General features: G+C 39.1%; 2 protein-coding genes across 6 annotated transcripts in view; both read left to right on the top strand.

Annotated features, from left to right (window-relative positions):
* LOC134540856 (GATOR complex protein Iml1) overlaps positions 1-23,222 on the top strand; it is a 146,379-nt gene that overhangs the window by 68,124 nt on the left and 55,033 nt on the right. For 4 of the 5 annotated variants that reach the window (XM_063383859.1, XM_063383861.1, XM_063383863.1 and 1 more), the window contains exons 15-19: positions 606-623; positions 7,511-7,728; positions 12,705-12,922; positions 15,744-15,918; positions 21,665-21,871. In XM_063383859.1, the coding sequence (XP_063239929.1) occupies positions 606-623; positions 7,511-7,728; positions 12,705-12,922; positions 15,744-15,918; positions 21,665-21,871 (836 nt within the window). The remainder of the gene's footprint in view (positions 1-605; positions 624-7,510; positions 7,729-12,704; positions 12,923-15,743; positions 15,919-21,664; positions 21,872-23,222) is intronic. The other variant, XM_063383860.1, reaches the window with a different exon arrangement.
* Positions 5,525-7,416, top strand: LOC134540857 (mucin-21-like). Its single transcript, XM_063383865.1, has one exon. It carries the CDS (start codon positions 5,595-5,597, stop codon positions 6,621-6,623), a length of 1,029 nt encoding a protein of 342 aa, XP_063239935.1. The 5' UTR covers positions 5,525-5,594; the 3' UTR covers positions 6,624-7,416.

Genomic DNA, 23,222 nt, shown 5'->3' on the forward strand with positions numbered 1-23,222 from the left:
GTGTGCTTTGTTATTTCTTTAAAAACTAAAGTTCATTTTTAACAACACAACATTAAAGATTTAGACTAGTCTAGTAAATTTACAGCATGAGTAAACGTTGGTTGGATGCAGGTACTAGTTGTTCAAGAGTTTGATTTGAGTTTGAGTTGGGGCCAACTTTCTGAGAAATAGTTTTGAGTTCGGTTTGAGCCTGAAAAAGTTGGGTTTGCACAGCCCTAGGAGTCCAGTGATGCATCATTCAGTATGAAATTTATCTCCGAAAAGGCACCATGTTGCTTCTTGTTACATGATTGTCTTTCCAACAATTTTTGGGACTTCCATTTACGTATGTTGTTTACAGTGTAGTAACGCTGCATTTTAAAACTAACATTTCAGAATAAGGCCTTTATTTTTCATTCATGAATTTAATTTACAATGTGTTATTTTCAGGCAGCTTCATATCAAAGGTTTTGGTTTTGAGGTAATGAACTCTTGGACTCAGCATTCCGACGTGTCAATGCTGCCGGGTGTATGTGATTGTGTAAAGTGTTGTAATTGTTATGTCTTGTTTTTGTTTGTCTGTTTTTTTTCCATGTCTTTCCGTGGGATGTTCCATGGTGGATCAGTTGGAAAAGTTATCATAGGTTTGGACAACTTGTTTGAAAATTTTGCTTGACAGTAGGGTAGAGAGTAGAGTAGCTTGCTATGTCTTGCTGGTTCCACAGTCTTGTTTTGACCTTTTTCGCATCACTTTCCTTCTTTGGTGACTTTTCTTGGGGCGGTATTGCAGTAAGCACCAGTAGCTTGATGCGTTTCTTCCTTTGCGATGTTGTGAGGGTAGTTTTTGCATGAAAAAAAATTATCTTCCGAGAAGATTGATTGCACGGTGTGGTTACATAGTGTCTGCACCTTTCTAAGTGACGAGCGCCAAGGAATTCTCTGTATGTACACTGTGTTAATACTCGTACTACTGTTATTGTTAGGTAGATTTAAAAGAAATACTACCTATTGTAGCCGTTATCACAGTGTGACTTCTGAAAAAAAATTTATTGTTTTTGGTTTTATGGTACAAAAAACCCCAAAACCACTGTCTACTCGAAAGTTTATATATATCACAATTTTATGGACACGATAACTGCTGCAATTTTTCACAAATCACTTACAAACTGAGTAGTGGAAAATCTCTGTTAAGTTTGTTAATGGGTAATATCCAACGAAAGGAGTAGAAATGGAGGTTTTTTGAAAAAAAGAAAAATCGCTGTAACTCCCATAATATGGAAAATATATATATGAAAAATGTTGAACGTATTCCAACTCGTAGGAGTAATACCCTAATCTTTTGTCTGAATAAATTTTTCATACGACCAACCATAACAGCCAGGGGTTTGAAAAACAAGTTTTAAAGACAAAAAAAAAATCATTACTTCCTTCATAGGCACACCATCGAATTCGTACAAATTGTTTGTTAATCTTATAATGTTTATCAAAAACTTTTGTGTCGAACAATTTTTGATTAGATGAACCATTGCTCCAAGGGGTTGAAAAAATAATAGGTAGAATTAAAAATATTCATAACTCCTTTAGTAGGTACACTATCAAATTCATTCAAAGTGTTTGTTAATCTTATAATTTTTATCTAAAACCTTTGGCTGAAACAATTTTTGATGAAACAAACTATTGACACAAAAACAGGGGGTGAAATTTAAAAAAAAACTTAAAACTTTCTTAGTATAAAATTTGTCTGAATTTATTTTTAACCATCTAAATATATTACCTTAAACCTTTGTCCAAAAAATATTTATATGACTATGAATTAGTGCAAGGAATAAAAAATAGTGTTCGAAAGTAAAAAATAATTGGATAACTACCTTAGTACGCATAATATGAAATTTATTAAGAAATTCAATGCTGGATGCAATTGAGTTAAAAAACCAGAAAAAAATTTTCTGCTTCAAATATGCGAAAATGTTTAATCTATTTTTTTTTTAAATTGGCGAACATATAGGATGTTTTGTACACAAAGTTCTTAAAATGTTCCAGGAGTTTATAGAAGTTTCCAAAATGTTTCCAGAAGAAATAGGTACTTCTAAATCTAGTTATGCCTGTAGGCTGTTACAAACGGGATTTTTTTATTATTGTTAAGGGGGTGCCTCCCATTTCAGGTTAAGATTTTATATTTACAGTAATTACAGATAAAATTATAGTCTTTTTTAATTGTTTAACTTTCACGAAATGAAAAATATATATACAGTGCATACCTTTTGCATAATTAGCTGCCAAAGTTACATTTTTAATGTTTTTGGGTTGTACAAATAAGGAGAATTTAATTTATTGCAGAACTGAAACTTTTTTGGTTTAACTGCAATGCCAATGGCTACTTCAAGAAAAGGTTTGAATTTCTGTCAGAAGATATTAATTAATTTTACCTGGCATTTCAAATTTCTCAATTTTGATACGATTTTGACAGCCAAGAAACATGAAATGAGTTTTTGTGATGGAAATGTAAATCATATCATGAAGTAAAGTGTTTCCCGTGCAATTACTTTTTTTTTTCTTCTAAACGTGTAAGCATTTTCTACAAGTACCAGCCTGGTGAATACTTTGGTTCTTCCCTTTGTCTGCTTCTCACTTCTATTGAGGAGAACTACCGTGTATCTTCTTCTTCTTTTTCTTACTTTACATACGTGGTGCAAGCGACGTGATAGCTTGCATTGCGGGGATCTGGGTCTGCCGGTGAACTGAGAGACTTGTTTGATGCTGTACTCTCTCTCCGCTGGTCAGTAATGACTCGTACCTTACATCTCATCATTGCTTATGAAGGCTTGCTGGATGACTTTCTCTTCGTACCTCGATGGATGTATGTGGTTGGGTCTGCTGGTGCGGTTCGGGAGATTCGTCGGTAGCTCGTGACTTGAATGACTCGGTTGTTACGGATCCAAGTGCTCATTGTTCATATTGCCTGCAAGTGCGAGAAGAAATTTTCCAATTTGAAATAAGTCCAGGATGAATTTGTGTAAAGTTTATGTACAATCGTGAGATTTAAGACTTTTGCTGCATTCAGGAACATTGTTTTTTCAATCACATTAGTCACACTATTTCTTTTTTCGGATGTTATGTTCTAAATCAAAATGAGTACATTGATCGATACAACTTAGAATCTTGCATCGCACTATTTACTGAACGTTATATATTTTTCTATGTTTACATTAGAAATTATAATTATTTGGAATAATGTTTGGTTGCCGTTTTAAAAGCTGGAAATATTACTGAATTCACATATTTTTTTTGTTTGTAATTTGTGTTTTTATCATAAGCTAATAACAGTTCAGTCACAAAAAAAAATAATAACATTGCTTACTTGGGTATGTGCCACTAATGTTTCAAATGTTTGATCAGCAATATGTGCAGAGTGTATGCAGCCAAAGTACACAACTAATAGAAAATGTCATTAACGAAAAATAACCGTACGTAACTTGAAATATCACCAAACCTAACGGAATGTCAGTAGTTAGTAAATGAACGTCATGGAACTATCAACATGCCTGATCCGAGCCTGGTTGCGTAGTCGGTTGCAGTCTTGTCCGAACCGGCCTGTCTTTTGTGTAGTACCGAGCCTTGTAAATTTTCGTGCTGAAGCTCTTCACACTTTCGTTTTGCAAAGTGGGAGAAGTGTTGGTGCGAAGTGTTGGCGTGATACGGGGCTGTGGTGGCGCTCGGGGAAGAGTCGGTGATGTTGGCGCTTCTGAAGGTGGTGGGAGTGCCTACACGTTCCTTCAGCGCTGCACGACGGAGTTCGTCTTTCTTGGGCTTGCGTTTCCACGTCCAGAAGTGTATTACTGTACTGTACTGTGGTGTGATGTGATGTCTTTTGTCATATATGTAGATCTTATTTAATTTTTCACAATTTGTTTTTTTTTTTCTATTATGAAATAGGATTAAGGAAAATTAATTTCTTCATTAAAGATTTGAAATTACATATATTTAACTAATTGTTTACTGCCTTAAAATATTAATGTTTTTTCATGTACTGTGTGAGTTGCATTAAGTTTTTGAGCTGGATAAGATTCTAAGGTGTTTTTTTTTTTATGTCAGCTCAACATTAAACATCAATTTCAGTCAAAAATACATTTTTCCGTGTGATCGTTTTTCAGATTACCTTAGCTCTGGCTGAAACCTTGTGTCAGTCAGAAGTTTAATTTTTGTGCCCAACACACCATTTTTTATTCTCTTAAAGAGGCTTTCAAAAAAACTCTAAATGGTTGTAATGCGATGTGTTTTGTGAACAAGGTGACTCGGTGTTAAGACATTGGACTCTCGCTCCAGAGAATCAGGTTCGGGATTCCGATTTGGCCGTCCGGATTTTGGTTTCCCACGACTGGCCGAACACTCCAGGCAACTGCTGGGGTGTTCTTTTCTGTAGGCCATTGCTAGTTTCTCCCCCAGCATTTGTGATGGTCCAGCCCAAATAAAATAAAGGGAAAAAATGTGAGCGAGTCTTGCAGTACTTGCCAGAGATGTGTAACATTTAACCTCGTTTACCAGCAAATTCGTGTGTTCTCATGTCGAAAATACACTTGTAATATGAAACTCTGAAAACACAATTTAGCTAGAATTCTTTAAAATAATGCCAAGTGTGATAATTATACACAAACTGTGTTTTCAGGTACATTTCTGGACACAAATCGTACATAGTTTCCGCATCCACTGCTAGAATTCATTGCCGAAGTAGCTACGTCGATTATTGAATCATTCGATTTGCAGAGCGAAATTTTAAATTACGTAATGAAACGGCTCCGACGAAAGCAAAAAAAAAAACTTGTAAAAATACTAAATCCTGGTTTTGGACCTGAAATTAGACAAGGAATTTTATTAAAATGCTGCCCATCTTGTTCAGATTCGTTGAAAAGGAAATACTATAAATTTTTCCTCTGGCAGCTCCCTGGTTACACATTTCCGTTCCAATCGACTTCCATCGCATTCACGAAGCTACTCCTACCAAATTCTGTATTCTGAGAGCTAAGATGTTACACTTCAGAAAAGGCTGTGTTGAATTCCTGTCAGTAACTGCTCATTGATTATACCTAAAACATAGTCTTTTGCTCATCTATGCCATCTGACAGCATGTCAGGGTAGTAGTTAGATGTTTCAACAACACAAAACACCAAGCATGATATCAAGAGTACAGTATTTACCCGAAAATACTGCGACTATGAAATATAATGCGACCCCAACTTTTTGATTATAAAATTATGGAAAATACTTTGTGTGTTAAAAATCACAATTCAAACACACATAAATTATTCTGAATTATTTAAATTAGTAAATTTATGCCATATTTACTGGCAGCTTGTCTGGTGTCACTTTCTGTCATAGTGATTTGCATGGCCTTTTTTGAAACAGCAATTAGAAAGGAAAAAAGGCAGCAATCATAAAGAAAAGAGTTTTATGGTTATAGTTCATAAGTTGTTCCTCGGAGTGAAGAATGCTGTGATACAAGGTGGTCACCAGGAGGAGGGGGAGGGGTGCCTTGGCTAGCAGCCACATTCCAGAGTGTGCACATTGCAAGCATGAACATATCAACATAAAATGATTAAAATGTCAGAAATACTAGCCAGATGCCTTCCACTGCCAGTGCTGCCATTGCTACTGGTGCTACCAGTGTTGCCAGTGCTACAAGTTTTGCCTGTTCTGCCAGTTCTGTCATTGCTACAAGTGCTTCCAGTGCTACAAGTATTGTCAGTGCTACAAGTACTGTCAGTGCTGCCAGTGCTACAAGTGCTGCCAGTGCTACAAGTGCTGCCAGTGCTACAAGTGCTGCCAGTGCTACAAGTGCTGCCAGTGCTACAAGTGCTGTCAGTGCTACAAGTGCTGCCAGTGCTACAAGTGCTTCAAGTGCTGTCAGTGCTACAAGTGCTGTCAGTGCTACAAGTGCTGCCAGTGCTGCCAGTGCTACAAGTGCTGCCAGTGCTACAAGTGCTGCCAGTGCTACAAGTGCTGCCAGTGCTACAAGTGCTGTCAGTGCTACAAGTGCTTCAAGTGCTGTCAGTGCTACAAGTGCTGTCAGTGCTACAAGTGCTGCCAGTGCTACAAGTGCTTCAAGTGCTGTCAGTGCTACAAGTGCTGCGAGTGCTACAAGTACTGCCAGTGCTTCAAGTGCTGCCAGTGCTACAAGTGCTGCGAGTGCTACAAGTGCTGCCAGTGCTACAAGTGCTGCCAGTGCTATAAGTGCTGTCAGTGTTAAAAGTGCTGCCAGTGCTGCCAGTGCTTCAAGTGCTGTCAGTGCTACAAGTGCTGCGAGTGCTACAAGTACTGCCAGTGCTTCAAGTGCTGCCAGTGCTACAAGTGCTGTCAGTGCTACACATGCTGTCAGTGCTACAAGTGCTGCCATTGCTACAAGTGCTGTGAGGGCTACAAGTACTGTCAGTGCTACAAGTGCTGCCAGTTCTACAAGCGCTGCCATCTCTTCTGGTGCTACAAGTTTTGCCAGTGCTACAAGTGCTGCCATTGCTACTGGTGCTACAAGTTTTTGCCTGTGCTACCAATGCTGCAGAACATCTCTCTCCACAGTGCCTGGAGGAGTGGGTGTAAAGAGTTGCACAAGACACGGTCATTACGACGACGTGCAATATTTTTTACCCCCATGATGTTACACTAATTGAATATCTGTCGAAAATATTTGTGGCTGAACGACAAATGCCAGAAAGCGTACCATAAAACGGGGTGAATAGAAACGGTAGGGTGCATAGAAACAGTCTGCTCGAGGAATCCTTATGTGTGATACCTTTAGTTTCAATGTTATATGATTTGTAAGTTATTTACCAGTATTATTTAAAGGGAATTTCATTGAAGAATTTGTACTTAATGATTCTGTGAGCAGAGTGTTTCTATTGTTTATACTCACCCCGTTTTACAGTATCCAGTTAAAATGTTAGGAGTAACCCTTAAGGGCTCCGCCTACCCGTACACACACACGTCGCGCAGAGCTTCAGGAAAAACAACGCGATTTTAAAACCACTCAAGATATCCGATAGGGGTCTGCTTACGAAAAGTATTTTAGAGTTCGCTGAGGGCCAAAAAGTACTTTTGATTTCGGATAAAGTTTTTAAACTGTAGTTTTAGAAGAGTTAAAGAGGCTAAAACGCATGTTTTCAGAGTGATTTTTTTCATTTTTAGGCGTAAAACAATCAGTACAGATTCTTGGAAGCACTCAAGGGACTTGCATTAAGCCTTTATCTGCATTTCTCTGCCATATAATGTTACAGTCACCGTTCAGATCTCACAGTTATCCTGTGACGACGAGAAGACTGCGCGCCGGTTCAGAGGAGACACCGCGCTAGAAGCACCAGCGAGCGTCGCTCTTATCATCCCGCCTCGCTGACACACATACACCCCTGACGAGGCGGGCCCCTTAAATAAAATTAAAGGAAAGAAAAAAAATTTGTGTGCGAGATGAGCCGGAACACAGAATGCCAGGCTCTCGGTACCTTCTGGGCGCGGAGTGTCCCGAGTGTCGGCCCCCGTGTCCCCGCAGGCGTGGACTGGAAGTCGCTGACCATCCCCGCCTGCCTGCCCATCACCACGGACTACTTCCCGGACAAGCGCAGCCTGCAGAACGACTACGTGGTCTCCGACTACAACCTGCTGCCGGACGACGTGAACGCCGACTTCGCCCACAAGCGCGCCATCTACCGCAAGCCGCTCACCACCAAGGAGGTCTTCCGCGAGCTGGTGTCGCAGCGGCTGGCGCAGGTGGGTCCCTCGCGCTTCGCCGAGCTCTATGTCCACTTTTTACGATTTTTATGATATGGACACAAAATTAATACGTATTAGTATTCATTTGTACTATATCCACAAAACGTCCACGCACATAAAAATGTTTGTTCTTAGTTTGAGACCAATATTATTCTGTTCCATGTTGTGATATCCGTAGTTGTTTGAACTTTCAAATGTTTATATCTCAGTTTACGACTTCAATGGACGTAGGACACTCCAATTCTCAGGCGACGACTTGGCTGAGCTTTAACTCGCGTAAACTCGAGAATGTCTTAAAGTTTTTCCCTTTGCTTTCAAAGTTTTTTTTTTTTTTTTTTTTAAGTTTGTTTGTTTGTTTAGCTGCTTCCAGGGGCGCAACAACTAAATTTCTAAAAAGGGGGGGGGGGGGGGGGCAATATACCTTTTTATAAAGAATCATCGATCACCCCCCCCCCCCCCTATTGAAGCGGGGGGGGGGGGGTCCCGGAGGTCCTCCCCCGGGAAAAATTTGTATTTCAAGGTGGATAATGGTGCTATTTAAGCAGTTTTATCATCTAAAAATTGATTACACAGCACTTTATTTGCCCCCGTTTACCCCCACTTCAAGGTTTCAGGGGGGGGGGGACAAAATACCCTTGCCCCCCCCCCCCCCCTGTTGTTGTGCCCCTGGCTGCTTCCATTTTATCTTTTTATCGTGCATTTGTTCATGTTTTAAAGTTTGATGTTTGAAAACAAAACTTTGATCATGAAAACAAAAATGTAATTGAAATAAATATTAGAGTCAAAAATATTTAGGTAAATAATTTGCAAGTGCTTAGTGTACAGGATCGTAAAACTTGTGAACCCTTACTTGACAAATTGTCTCAAAAATTATAAGCCTTATAGACAGTTAGCAGCATCTTAGTGGAAAAATATTATGACAGACGTGCAAATAGTTGTGAATCGCTCGGCTTGTTGATAAACGGACAGATGATGGACAGACTTGACGGATAACTCAGCTGTTCTAATTCCTTTACACCACATTTCACCTCCACCAAAGTCCAACTTGCTTCAACCCAGCCATCCCACATCCTCTACACCACATTTATCCAACACCAAAATCAATTTCCTGTGAACTACCTTTTTCCAAATGTGGCTCAATATTCTCACTACCAGATTGTGAGAGACTTCCCCACAAACTTACTAGGGTAGCATCTTTCAAAAATAACAACCCTGGCTTTCCAAAATCCAAAAAAAAAAATAAAGGGTGCATTGCCACACATAACTTTTCTTTTTACCATATTTGTGTGAACAATTCAAAACGAAAATTATTGCCAAATTTAATTTATACTTATAAATTAAGATGTGGTGAGTGATAAGATTAAAAAGAGCCCCAGTACATTCCAAAACCATTTAATTGGTTTGCAAACTTTAAATCATGAAACTCTGGCAGTACAACCGCTGTGAACTGAACATCTATAATGCAGTTCAAAATGAAACAATTCAAAAAATTTTTTTTAAATTAAATTTGAAAAAATACTGTGACTCACAAATTACATACATGACATGCATAAATAAACCGTAGCTTAACACTGCATATACCTCTGTAAACATATTAAAAAGGTACCTTGCTGAGAGTCTAAAAGCTTACAAAATATATGAAAAGGAATTATTTTAAAATTACAAATTTTTGTATCTCAATTACACTTGATGATGCAAACATTTAAAGTTCTTCTTAAAATTCCAAAATATACTTGGGTCGTAGAAATTTACATAACACATTCCAAAAACAATATTAAATATTGCACAGTTTACTACCCTTTTTTCTGTCCCACTAGCGATATTTCTGTTCACAATAGTTCCATACAAGGCTTTATTTAAGAAGGGCAAACATTACGGGACAAAGCTGGAATTTATTAAAATGTCTGTCTTTAACGACGATCAGCATATCCAAGTTTAACGACTTTTAAGGTGTTTCATTATGAGTGAGGCGAAACTTACTTGGTGTGATGCGTCTGTTACCACCGCCCGTGGTGGAGTGGGCGTTTTCAAATTTAGGCTAGATTTCAGACCCACGTTATTGTGTTTAATGTATTGGAATTAGAATTTACTGCTTTCCGCTCCACATTGATGGGTCATCTGTAATTAAATATTTTAATTTATTTTGTGATGTTAATGGATGTGTGTGATCTAGTATCAGGTCAACGTGAAATAGTATCATACGGGTTCATAAATTTACAACATTTAAATTCATCATAGTTTATTAAGTAATATTATAAGGAGATAAGACAAAAAAAAATGATAACTTTGATAACTCTAAAGTTTATACAAATTTTCCTAGCACGCGACGACCCATTGATACCTATATCTAATGCCAGTAATGTTCAGGGTTAAATTGAATTTCATGAGCATCTAGCTAATAAATAAGTTATTCGTAAGAAAATAGTCCGGCTTAGTTCAGGGGAGGGCAGTTGAAACTCCGTTCTTCTTGGACCACTGATCTCGTCCTCAGCTTTCCAGGATATACGAGCAGTCTTGCTGTGAAAGAAAGTCTAAACTACAATCCAGTAGCAATACTGATGATGACAGCTACTGTTGAACCCATTCCGGGTGTGCTGAAAAATCTTTAGATTGGGCAGGTCTCACCAGCGCAGACAGTAACTGCAGCATGAAGATGATCGGAAGTCTTGCAAGGACGGATATTCGCCCGACGCGGTAGTAAAATTAATTGCGAAATGCGACTCCCTATAGTCTGCATGACGAAGAATCAGACTTCCTTCACTTAAGACTTGCAAAAATAACTAATTACGCGGTAGCCACGTATCTTCTTGTCCTCTGCGCGCAATTCCCGAACCCAGGAACTGTCACAGAGAACGTCCATTCGCTCCGCAGTTCAAAACTTAAGTCCCTCGTTCCTCCCGAAAATGCCGACCAGCGAGCATCTCAGCTAGGAAGAATAATTAAACAACCTCTTTTCTTACCTGGCGAGAATTCAATACTCGAAGACCATAGCTAACAGTATCTACATGATGCGAAGTCAGTAATAAACGGAACAATACATCTCAAATGAATGTTCAACAAAGAAGAATAACATCCCAAATATCAATGTCAACTGATGAACTATGGAATATCTCTGGGTCGTCGCACCATGTACAATTTAGCATTTACATACATTACATAAAAATGTATAGTTACTCTTACTTAGATCACAAAATACAAAGCTAAGATACAACAATAATTATAAACATGTAAACATGTCCAAATGTTTACAGCGTGTTTAATGCCATGTGCCCATTTTTCTTCTCCAGTCAGGCATAAACTAGCCCAGGGTAAATGTTGGTAAATTGGCCAGCCGCAATCACTGGCAGAGACTGTACAGGCTCCAACAGGACCATGATCTGTGGGTTGCAGAGTTTTCCAAAATCATTTTGTACACCATTTCTTGATGATCCAATTTATCCGGGCTGCACTCGTAACATTACTCCACAGTTTAACGTCAACTTCCCTTTTTCACACCCCGAGTTTAGTTCCCGGTCGACGCCAAACATGACGAAGGCAGTGACACGCATGCACACCGCTCGACGTGCCAGCTGTTTCTCCCTCTGCTATCCACTTCCCCCCCCCTCTCACCCCTCCAGGCGCTGCCTGCCAGCATGCGGACGAAAGAAAATAGATCCAACACACTGAATTAAATTTACATACTTTAAATTACCTAATAAATGTATGTGTGTCTATATATATATTTCTATGCCCAAGAAAAATATGAAATTACTAAATATAAGAATATTTAAATCCTTTAAAATTAACTTAAAATTAACTTAAACTATTAAACTGACAGTTTGATTTCTGTCTCCTCTATTCTGGTTCTTTCAAAACTTGTCTTTCCAAGTCTGTATCAACTGTGAAATAAAATCATCTCGCAAGTTATCATAACCAACACCTTTAAATAAATGGCAAAACTTATAAACTAAAACTAACAACATAATAAAGATATTAATTAAATGAAAAAATGGTAAACATAAGTAACAACAGGGAGTGATGTAACACTGACTACATCACACAGCGGTCTCATGTCCGCTACACTGCCATGATCCGGACCAGCAGTCCCTCATCCTCTACCTCATTTGCTCTGACAAAGCAGTCCATGTCCTACACACCACCTTGCATTTACCTTCAATCCTACCTCTTCCACAACATCTTTTTCCAACCCATAATTCCCACATCCTCCACACCGCCTTGCTCCGACTCAGCAATTCGCCTGTGTATGTGTGTAGTTTTTGTGTTGTGTGTGTGTGAAATGTATGTGGTGTGTTATGTGAATGAATGTGTTATGCAGTGTTTAGTATGAATGTGTTATGCAATGCAATGCGTGCACGTTATTTCTTATGTGGTGTTGTGTAGGAATATGTTATGCAATGTGCTGCGTACATGAATTGTGTTATGTGTTGTTGTGTGAATGTGTGTACGGTGCAGTGTGGGTAAGTGTTATGTGTTGTGTAAATATGTGCATGGTACAGTGTGAGTATGTGTTATGTGTTGTGTGAATATGTGTATGGTACAGTGTGAGTATGTGTATGGTACAGTGTGAGTATGTGTATGGTACAGTGTGAGTATGTGTTATGTGTTGTGTGAATATGTGTACGGTACAGTGTGAGCATGTGTTATGTGTTGTTGTGTGAATATGTATACGGTACAGTGTATGTGTTATGTTTGTTGTGTGAATATGTGTACGGTACAGTGTGGGTAAGTGTTATGTGTTGTGTGAATATGTGCATGGTACAGTGTGAGTATGTGTTATGTGTTGTGTGAATATGTGTATGGTACAGTGTGAGTATGTGTATGGTACAGTGTGAACATGTGTTATGTGTTGTTGTGTGAATATGTGTACAGTACAGTGTGAGTATGTGTTATGCGTTGTTGTGTGAATGTGTGTACGGTACAGTGTGAGCATGTGTGGAGCCGCAAGCCTCAGCGAGCGCCGGTTTGCGCCGCAGGGCTTCCAGCTGATCCTGCTGCCGAAGCGGGGCCCCCCGCCCCAGCCGCAGACCCCGGGCAGCGCCTGCCACGTGATGCCGGGCGGCGTGGGCTCCCGCGTCCTGTCGCGGCCGCGCGACGTCGAGGCCTCGGAGGAGTACTTCCTCAGCATCGGCCGCGTCTTCCACAAGATCTCCCTGAACGGGTCCGCCATCACCGTCACCCGGTACCGGCCCCGGTGCGTACCCCCCGTGTCTTTCACGTGCGTTCTCAGTAACCACGTCCAGAGGTACATTTCCTCTGGTCCGTACTCTCCGTGATCCAGCCCTGATCGAGCCACTCGTCTTCAGAATTTTTTTCAGTTCCATTCAGACATTTGTTTGTCGAGATTAGCGCAATGTGACATCACCAGTGGCGTAGCCAGGATTTGTGTATGGGGGCTGTTAAGAAGCATGCCCCCCCCTCCCCCGTATTAAAGCAGGGGGGTCCTCCCCTGGGAAAATTTTGATTTTAAGGTGTAAAATAGTGCTATTTTAGCAGTTTTCGGTACTTAAATTTAAATATTGTAATGGTAATAATTTTATTAATTTTAATATGAAATTTTTTTGAGTGATGAATAAGAAATTAATTAAAGATTTGTTGCTAAGGGGGGGGGGGATTTGAACCCCTTAAACTCCCCCCCCCCCCCCCTGGCTACGCCCCTGGACATCACGGACCTTTTTCAAAGAGTACCTAACACTCATGTAATTTTTTTCCCCATAGTTTTTGTTTTACATCCGGTTTTCAATGTAATTATGTATCAGGGTTCCCACAGACATAGAAAACCTGGGAAAACACCAGGAAATTTACGAACTATTAATTACCAAATTGGATTTTTTTTAAATACTTGTATGTTTCTCTAATTTCTTGAAACTAGTCTGTACTTTAATCACAAATTCTCGCCTAGTTGAAAACTCATCTCATCATAATTAATTAAATGTAAGAGTAAAAATAAGTGAATCAACTGTGTATTTATTTAATTATTTGAAGCATCATCAAATATCGATATTCATCAACCTGGTCACAACGGGTAATGTATTGTTTCAAAGTTTGATCAAATATAGTGGTTTTATGTTACGACTGGCAGCATTGGTTTCGCAGCGTTGGTGGAAATTATGAGAATGCAAACTGTATAATGTGCTAGAAAAGATTTTAAGGTGAATTTGACATATTATGTGGTCAAAATGTGTTTTCATGCATACTTTTAGTGCAATGTATTTATGTTATATTGCAAAATTGATAAATGACACTGGGGAAAATTTTTTAGTAGGACCGGGAAATCAGAGGAAAATCAAGGATATTTTCTAGAGTAAGAGTATAGGAACCCTTTGATATTTCTTTGCAATTTCCAATTACACTATATAGACTTTGATAGTCTGGCAATATCGCTCATCAGCGCTGCCAGATTGATTTAGCCGCAGTGATTATACAGCAGACAACCCTTGGATTTTTGTTATCTGTACTACCTGAAATGACTCAAATTCTTATAAATAAAGCATACATAATAGCTGTGACTCACAATTACTTAAATATATCAGAATGCACACGGTAAACAAAAAAAAAATGCAAACTTGGATCATGATAGAGAAAATCTGACTTCAGTTCCGGAACCAGCATTCCAGAATTATAAAAAAAATCATTATTTAAACATTATGCAATTATCGGAATGTCAGGTCAGCGTAATTAGCTCAATCTAGTCAATGAATGCATTTTTTTAAATTTATTAAATAGAGTTCTCAAAACTCAGAGTTTCTGAATGGCTGCAAATGTATATCACAGTTTTAGTAATACCATAGTGTAAAGCAAGAGTTAAATCCAGAGCGAAATCTACTTAGTATTATAATGGGGCTTGTGAAATGCTTGTTTATTTATTTATTTATTTATTTATAAATTGTGACATGCACACCAACACTCTGAGAAGAGATTACAGGGGTGTGCACGGTACAAAAAAACAAACACATAAACACAAGAGACACCACATACAAAGGACACAAAACAAAAAAATTAAAAACAGAAAAATTAAAAACAAAAAATTAATAAATTCAAAAATACAGAAAATTAGTGAATTTAGAATAATAGTAAATTTAGAATGCCAACAAACAAAGATACACTGTTAAATGTGTTGACTGCAAGTGCTACTAAAATAATTTACTAATTGGTTAAGCTTGTTTCTATTTGGTCTAATCTATTATAATTGCTTATTAATCTAAAAATAATATAATTTTTTTCTCTTGATTGTACAGTAAGTAGACGTAAGTCGACTATGACCATGTATGAGTGTAGCTGGTCAGATTGAATTACATGGTGTTCATCTGTTATGTTTAATGCTTATTTTGTGCTTGTGGAAATCTTATCTTGATTATGGCCGGGCCTAAAGTGTTTCATTTTCAAATTTTTTTTTTTCATAAAAATTTGTAGTGGCTGAAAACTGCAACGTGGTGCATGAGGCAGAATGTTAAGGCCCTCGCCCACCCGGGCACACACACGGTGCGCAGAGCTTCAGGGAAAACAACAGCGATTTGATAACTACTCAATACCTATTTCCGAGTGGGATCTGCTTACGAAAAGCATTTAAGAGTTCGCTGAGGGCCGAAAAGTACTTTTGATTTTGGATTAAATTTTTTAATTGAATTTTTAGAGGAGTTAAAATGGCTAAAACGAATGTTTTCAGGGTAAATTGTATGCGTAAAGCAACCGGTACATATTTGAAAGCACTTAAGGGACTTGCATTACACCTTTATCTTCATTTCTCCGGAAAATAATGTTACGGTCACCGCTCAAATTTTACAGTTTTCCTGTGACGACTTGAAGACAGCGCGCCAGTCCAGAGCCTTGCGCTTAGAGGCTACACCGCGCTAGAAAGTGTCACGCTTATCATCTCGCCTCACTAACACACACACACCCCTGATGAGGTGGGCCACTTAAGTGCATATGTATATTGACTAGCTGTACGTGTTGAACGCACGTACGCGAAGTAAGTGAAGTGGGCGATGACGTGCGTGTGTGCGTGCGGCTTGCAGCCACCCGTACCCGCCCTTCAACATCCACTACCGCTACCGCTTCCACGCCCCGCACCACGACACCTACGAGCTGTCCTGGGTGTCCTTCACCACGGAGAAGCTGGAGAACTTCAACTGGAACTACCTGGACCACTACATCTGCACCCGGGGCGATACCGACTTCCAGCTGCAGGAGGTATGTACCGTCGGGAGACCTTCCGTCGGCCGCGACTCTGTCCCACACACACCTCACTGGCTGCTTCAGCATTCATTTCACAGACGAGAGAGCCACACCCGAAATTCATGCTCGCTTTTTTTCGCCCCCGTTCCATCTCATTGTATAAACCGGTGTGGCATTAAATTTTGCGGTCGATCAGGATAGGTTAGCTACATTATAAATGCTTTAAAAAATTGTGGACGGTTGGTTACATTAGGTAAGTATAGCTACATTAAAAAATACTGTAAAATCATTTTATGGTTACCTAGCAAATAACTGTTTAACATGTAGCTGCTATCCAGCGCTAGGAAACCGTTTACGTGATTTCACAGTATCTTTTAATGTAGCTATCCTAACCAAATCAACCGTCCACGATGTTTTAAAGTATTTATAATGTAGCTAGCCAACCTAATTGACCTTTAGTAGAGACCGGAAAAATTCGCGGATTCAATCGGCGATAGGCTAGAATTCAAATACATATACCTCTTAGATGATTTTTGCTATTGGCTTACTGTCCATCTGGACAAAACTCAACCAGTTATAAATCCTCAACCGAAGAAGGATCGAATCACAGACGAACCAGCCGAGACGACTCACAAGTCGGCCAGCCGACGAACTTGCGTTATCTGCCAGAGTGTGCAGGGGAATGTGCAGTCTATCCTGAAGGCCATCGAAACCGCGAATTTTTCCGGTCTCTACTCATTGGCTACTTCAGTTTCTTGTCTTTGCCACTACGCAAGGGCTCGTCGCACCCCAGTCCACGCGGCTAGCAAAATGGATTGGCCCGAGAGTTTCATTTGAAGGGTGCTGGGTTCAATAACCAGCAACCTCCGTATCTGCCGACGAAGAGAGTATACCAGGGGGTGGGGGAGGGGGGGGGTTTGCTCTAAGCTTAATTAGAGATGTCTCGTTTCAGTGTGTTGATGAAGTATGCCATCATAGATTTCCTCAAAATGAGTACAACCATATCGACAAACGGAGAATGGGAGGGGGGGGGGGGGGGGGTGGACAGCCACACCGCGCCGATTCACGCCGATGACGATGAAACTCGTTTCACGTTAACAAAAATTATATAAGTTCCAGATAAAATACTGTTATGGTTGTCGATTGTTTTGCTGAAAGAATGTATCTTGGGACACAAACTGATATTACTGCTTTTTATTGTCTTTCGACAAAAATTCTTTTTTGGCACAATGGCCTTAACCTTCCGACCGCGAGAATAAATGTACCTCGGAGCTACAAATATTGCACACATAACCTCTTTACAGACTTCCCAAACCAAGTACTTCAACTGTTTGCAAGTACCAAAGGATGAATATTAAAATATAGTTCACGGTTAAGTCCCGTGGTTGCACATGAACTCACGATACAAGTCATTTGATTGTAACACCCCTCGTGCCTCAAAGTTGAATTATTTTAAAAGGAGCCTTGGAAACTTGCTGGATAAAAAAATTAAATAAATTGAATTACCAGAGGCGACACGAGGTGGGGAACAAACAAAATTTAGGAACTTCCTGTAACAAGCAAGGAGGAAGTGGGTGGATCGTTAAAATCAATAAATAAAAACTACACGATTAACTTGATCTATAGTTTCCCTGTTTTATTTGCCCTGATGAAGTATTTTGTTTCCATTATTTTACACACAAAAGGTTTTAACAAGTTTCAAAGATTAACAAAAAGAGAAACGAAAATGGGCTAGCCCGCGATTATTTAAAACAATTTACATTCTTAGTTTGAAATATAAACATTTGCATTATAAGTTTCACACCCAAAATTGGATGGATCCGATGATTACATTGATAATTAGTTCTATTTGTTCTTGAGAAAAACACTGGTCGCTGGTGGGTTGGTCATCCGCTTAAGATAGTTCGTAGCTAGGTGAAGGGGAAATGTTGAATTTACATTACCACCCGGGGTCTTCAAACGATCACGTCGGGTAGTCGAAATGTTTCTTCTAATGTGACCCACGGAACAGAAGGGGGGGGGGGGGGGGGGGGGCCACGAGATGGGAGCAATCAATCTCTCCCCGTCATCGACCCTGTCTGCAACAGTCCAAATCAAAACTGATTAGAACTTGTATACAGGCAGTCTATGGGGCAGAAAATGCCCAAAAAAATTTAAGGGAAAAAAAAGGGGGTCGCGAATTATCACTCACCAAAACAGGGGAGTTGCCCAGCACGCTGTAGTCGTGGAGTCAGCCAGGGTCTGGAGCTCGCGAATTGCGCGGCAGGACGCGGATGATTTCTTCATTTCAAAAAAAAAAAATTAAAAGCTAAAAAAAATAACTATTACATTGCAGACGGACTAAACTACTTGAAAAAGATTATAGGGATAGCATCCCTCAATTGGGCGACTACATAGTCGGTTGCGGCCGGATGGAAGTTTTGCAAAGTCTCGTCGACTCGCCGATAATCAAACGGTCCGTCTGCAGTCGCGGCGCGAAGTGTCCCGCGGAGAAACGCGTCTCGTAATTAAAAGTAAAACTTGAATCAAAAGTGGAGGGGAGGACTGGGAGTCCGGACCGAAAGGTCCCGAAGTTCCCCGAGTGAGGGCCATAAAAAAAACTCTGATTGAAGTCTCGAAGCTGGTAGCATTGCGTCGACTTTAGCGCTACCTGTTGTGGGCTGTCTGAAATAAAAAAGAATCGACTCGCCCAAGGCGTCTGCTTAAACCAAGGGATAAAGGGCGCAGTCTAGTGCTACACTCTGGCGGCCTACAGGGCAAGTTGGCTGGGTGGTTAGCGAGTTTGCCGCTAGGTGTCGCGGGGTGGTCCATCCTGGCACACACATTTTTTATGCAAGGCATCCTGGGAGACGGTCGCTGTCTGCTGGGGTTTCTGACCTGTCATTGGCCTTAGGCGAATTCTTAGAACCGAAAGAGAGGGGGGGGGGGGGGAAAGTGCATCGACGCTGAGAACAAGCGTCCATGACGTGCTTTTCGAGGAGAGAACCTAATACGTATTCGTGACCAGACTTACTTCTCTCAGCAGCTCTCTGAGAAGTAGCGGCTTACAGCCCAGAAGCTGCTCTATGCAGTTAGGGTCACGAAGAGAAATGATATTACAGGCTTGAGGCGTGACTGAAGGCGGGGGAAAAGGTACGCTGTCTGCCAGTCAGGGATTAGGCCAGCAAAATATCCGATACGCCGATGGGAAAGGGGCTTCAGGGCACTGAGACAAAGTTTAACTCAGCGGAGTACACCCGACTAACAAATTAAAATTACACTATAGTAGAGCAAATAAAATTTCCACACAAAAAAAATTTAAAATCATAATAAAAATTTAAAATATATCGTGTCGAATTTACTAATTAACGGCACATGATGTTTACTTGATCCTTGCTGTGGTCTATTACCGATAACTGTGGTCAAAAATTCTAGTTAAAAGTTATTTTTTAAAAAAAAAAAAGGTATTTCTATAAATTGTAGCATCTGAACCACAGCCACGTAATACTCTTTTCGCACCAGTAATATATTATTTTGTGAGCCAATGACTAGGGACTGGAAAGATTCAGGGTTCAATGACCTCCAGGCTAGACTCCACGATCCTGTGCACACTCGGCCAAAAGTCGCCTGTTCATTGGCTGCTGACTCGTGAGGCGTCTCAATTGGGAGACTCGTGATTCGATACTGCTTTGACTGAGGGTCTACAATTGGCCCACAGTCCTCCAGGTTAACAGCGAACCAATGGCAGAAGTTGCATAAAAATACAATTATTTGCATTCTAGCATGTCGCGAAATGAATTCGCGAATTTTTCCGGTCTCTGCCAATGACGACACACGACCTGTCGGTAGCTCGTTCAGATGCTGACTGAAGAACGAGGCTGCACAGCCGCATCTGCCCGAAGGAAGCCGCAAGTGCGTGATCCCTCCGACCAATCACAGTACAGCTATAGAGAAGAAACCATAGCAGCATGGAATTCTGTGCACCTCGCAGCGAGGCTTTCGTGACAGAGATTACACCAAGAAAAAGTCAAATAAATAATAAACACCTTAAATAAAGCATGAGTTAATAAATGAAAAAAAGAAAGCCAAATAAATATAACTAAATAACAAAATATATATTATTAAACCTAACTTTCTTAATGTAGATAAAGCAATAATCTTTTTTTTAAATCATATTCAAAAATAGCACAAATACCAGATATAAATATAGTAATTAATGAAATAAATATCAATATTAATGATAATGATCTATAAATATGTATAGGATTAAAATGAATTAATAAATAAACACCAGCAGTAACAAGAGTCGATGAATGAACCAATGAAGACACAGGAGTAGGAGCCACTATTGCTGAAGGAAGTCAAGGAGAAAAATGAATTTGAGCACTCTTAGTTATAGCAGCAATAACAATTAAAATACCAATAAGATAAATATCAAAATTAAATTAAAAAAATTCAATATACCTATATAAAATAATTTCAACTACCATAATTAAATATTCAAGCAATTGATGTAAGAAGTATTCTATCACCAACATGATTTGATAAATCCGTAATTATACCAACATTAAACGACTTAACATTTTGATAATAAAGTACTATACAATAAGAAACCAAACCTAACCCATCCCAACCCAATAAAATTCTAATTAAATTTAGGTCTAACAAACATTAACATTATAGAAAGAAAGAAATAAAGAAAGATAAAGATCACTAGATTTATAATCCCTTCTGACCATTCATTTAAAAATACTAGCCAATCCTGGTGCAAGGCAACAGCACTCCTCAGTCCTTTCTCACGGCTATCGGACTCTCTCTCTCTCTCTCTCTCTCTCTCTCTCTCTCTCTCTCTCTCACCTACACACCTACACACCTACACACCTACACACACACAGCACTGGTAAAGAGATTAAGTTTGGTTTAAAGAAAAAAATTCATATTTCTAAACACATATACTGGATCTAAGGATTAGGAATTCAGAATGAGCATTAAGTGTATAGAGTTCCAAATTTTATTTTTTAAGTTTTTCAGATTTTGTCTTTTAAAGGTGTGAAAAGGGAGTAAGTTTCATAAAAAATTCATATCTCAATAGCAAACAAAGTTGGATCTAAGAATCTTAGCATAAAAACTTAATTATAACAGAGTACTTTTACCATATTCAACCCCTTTAGTGTTTATAGTTAGTAATGAATCATACATCCAAGAATATTAAGATAAAAGTAAGATCAACTTGGCTTGATTTAAAAAAAATAAATAAATAGACTACTTACTTTTTGTCTGTATGCATAGGACTAAGTATTTTTGCCAGAACTAATGGGTTTTTTAGAGAGTGAATTTCCAGAATGTTATTTATGACATAAAAAATTTCATATTATTAAAAAAAAATAATATATCATGACATACATTTCAATAAAATACTTAAATATTGAAAATTGCAATTTTGTAAATGTGATAAGTTTTTTTTTTTTTTTTTAAATTTCTGAAAAATATCTTCAAAATTCTGCTAACATTTGCACGCTAGCTACTTTTTTTTTTTTTTTTTTTTTTGCAGATGAAGTAAATAATAAAATAATGTATGGTTGCTTTCAAAGTTGCCGGCACTTAGTATCCAATTCATTTTCAGGAATGACTGCAAGTGTGATAGTTTGGTCGGTTGACGTGTGGCATGAAAGGCAGTGGCGTGAGGGCTGCCGGAAACAGCGCGAGCTCTCGCGGAGAGAGGGGTTCGTCGGAAGATGCGGGGGGCCTTACGGGCGCGGGCGGGCGCCGCGGTGGGTTCCAGGCGCAGAAGTACTGGCGCTTCCGCATGTACCTGCTGCCGCTGAGCCAGCCGGCGACGCGCCGTGTGCTGGACGGCGCGCCGCGCTGCGACGCCTACGCCGCGCCGGGCGCCGACGAGCAGGGGCGCCTGGTGGAGGGCTTCCTGCGCTTCGTCGAGACCTGGGCCAACCGCATCAAGCGGCCGGCCGCCCCCGGCAAGAAGCCCCGGGTACGCAGGGTCCCCCCGCGTGGGGACCTGGGTAGACAATGATGTCGAGGGGAAACGTCATACTCCAGTCTGGCATCACCGACACAGTCATTGTGTCTTTCACTAGTATTCAGTTAAAATTTTGATTTGAACGAAATAAAGGAATTTGCAGGAGATTAATATCTGATGATTACGTAAATATCTCATAATGTGTATTGTCCGCTGTGTTTTTTTGCATGCCGTACTTCAAATTTTTGATTGAATATCACGGTATGAACAGGCATAGAATATTTTTCTAATCGAATTTCAACACACGGTAAAACTTTATTTTTCACGCTTCTACAGGAGTCCAAGAATAATTGTTCCATAATACACTAAAATTAAGAAAAAAAAATAAAAATATATATGTCCAACCATAATAAATACATGTAAAATGAAGGTAAATTTAAAAAAAAAATACACGTAACAATGTATTTTCTTAAACCAGTAAAATTTTAAGTTTTAAAAGTTTTTTTTTGATCTAACTGACTATATGCTTCAGATAGATTATGATTACTAATTTTAAATTTAAAATCATAAAAAAAAAATTTAAAAAAAAAATTTTTTTTTTTTTTTTGTTAAATACAAAAACAATGTGTGAATAATTTTGCAGAAAACAAATTTAAATGTCTCAATAAGTCAGCTTAGCCTTTTTAATGTTATACATATATTAAAATTTAACTGTTTTAAGAAAATTTGTAGGCAATAATTTAGCTTTTTACATTACACTTTTATGGTTCCATTTAAATGTGTGTGTATTTCTTTTTTATTTTACTGTATTTTGAATCAATTTTATTTTGGCTCCTATGAAGTGTGAGAAAAAAGAAAGGTTACACTGTATGGTTAAACTTGATCTGAAAAATATTCTATATTCATAAATAAATTAGTATTCAATTCAATTTTTGATTTGAATAAAATAAAGGGATTTGCTTTGCAGGAGATTAATATCTAATGATTACATAAACATTTCATAATGTATATTGTCCGCTGTGTTTTTTGCATGCCGTACTTTAATGTTGGCTCAAAATACTCATGTGTACAAAGCTTTAGATGATAAATGATATTGACATTTTCTTCTAGTTAATGATTTCCTGACGACAGTGCTTTTAGAGTGTGATATTTGTTTGCTGTTACAGAGCTTGTTTAGCTGTGTGTTGTGGTATTGCCTTACAGCTGACTTACCGCAGCGATCAGTGTGCTACAGTAACTGTGTAGGCTGTGGCTTGTAAATATTTTCTCATATCCTTTTTCTGTAATACTTGCGCATTAAATTTTTCCGCAAGACCTTTCAGTTTCTGGTATATGTTTCTGTGTTTTCTATTGTGAATTACTG

The sequence above is a fragment of the Bacillus rossius genome, chromosome 17, assembly GCF_032445375.1.
Source record: "Bacillus rossius redtenbacheri isolate Brsri chromosome 17, Brsri_v3, whole genome shotgun sequence".
NCBI lineage: Eukaryota > Metazoa > Arthropoda > Insecta > Phasmatodea > Bacillidae > Bacillus > Bacillus rossius.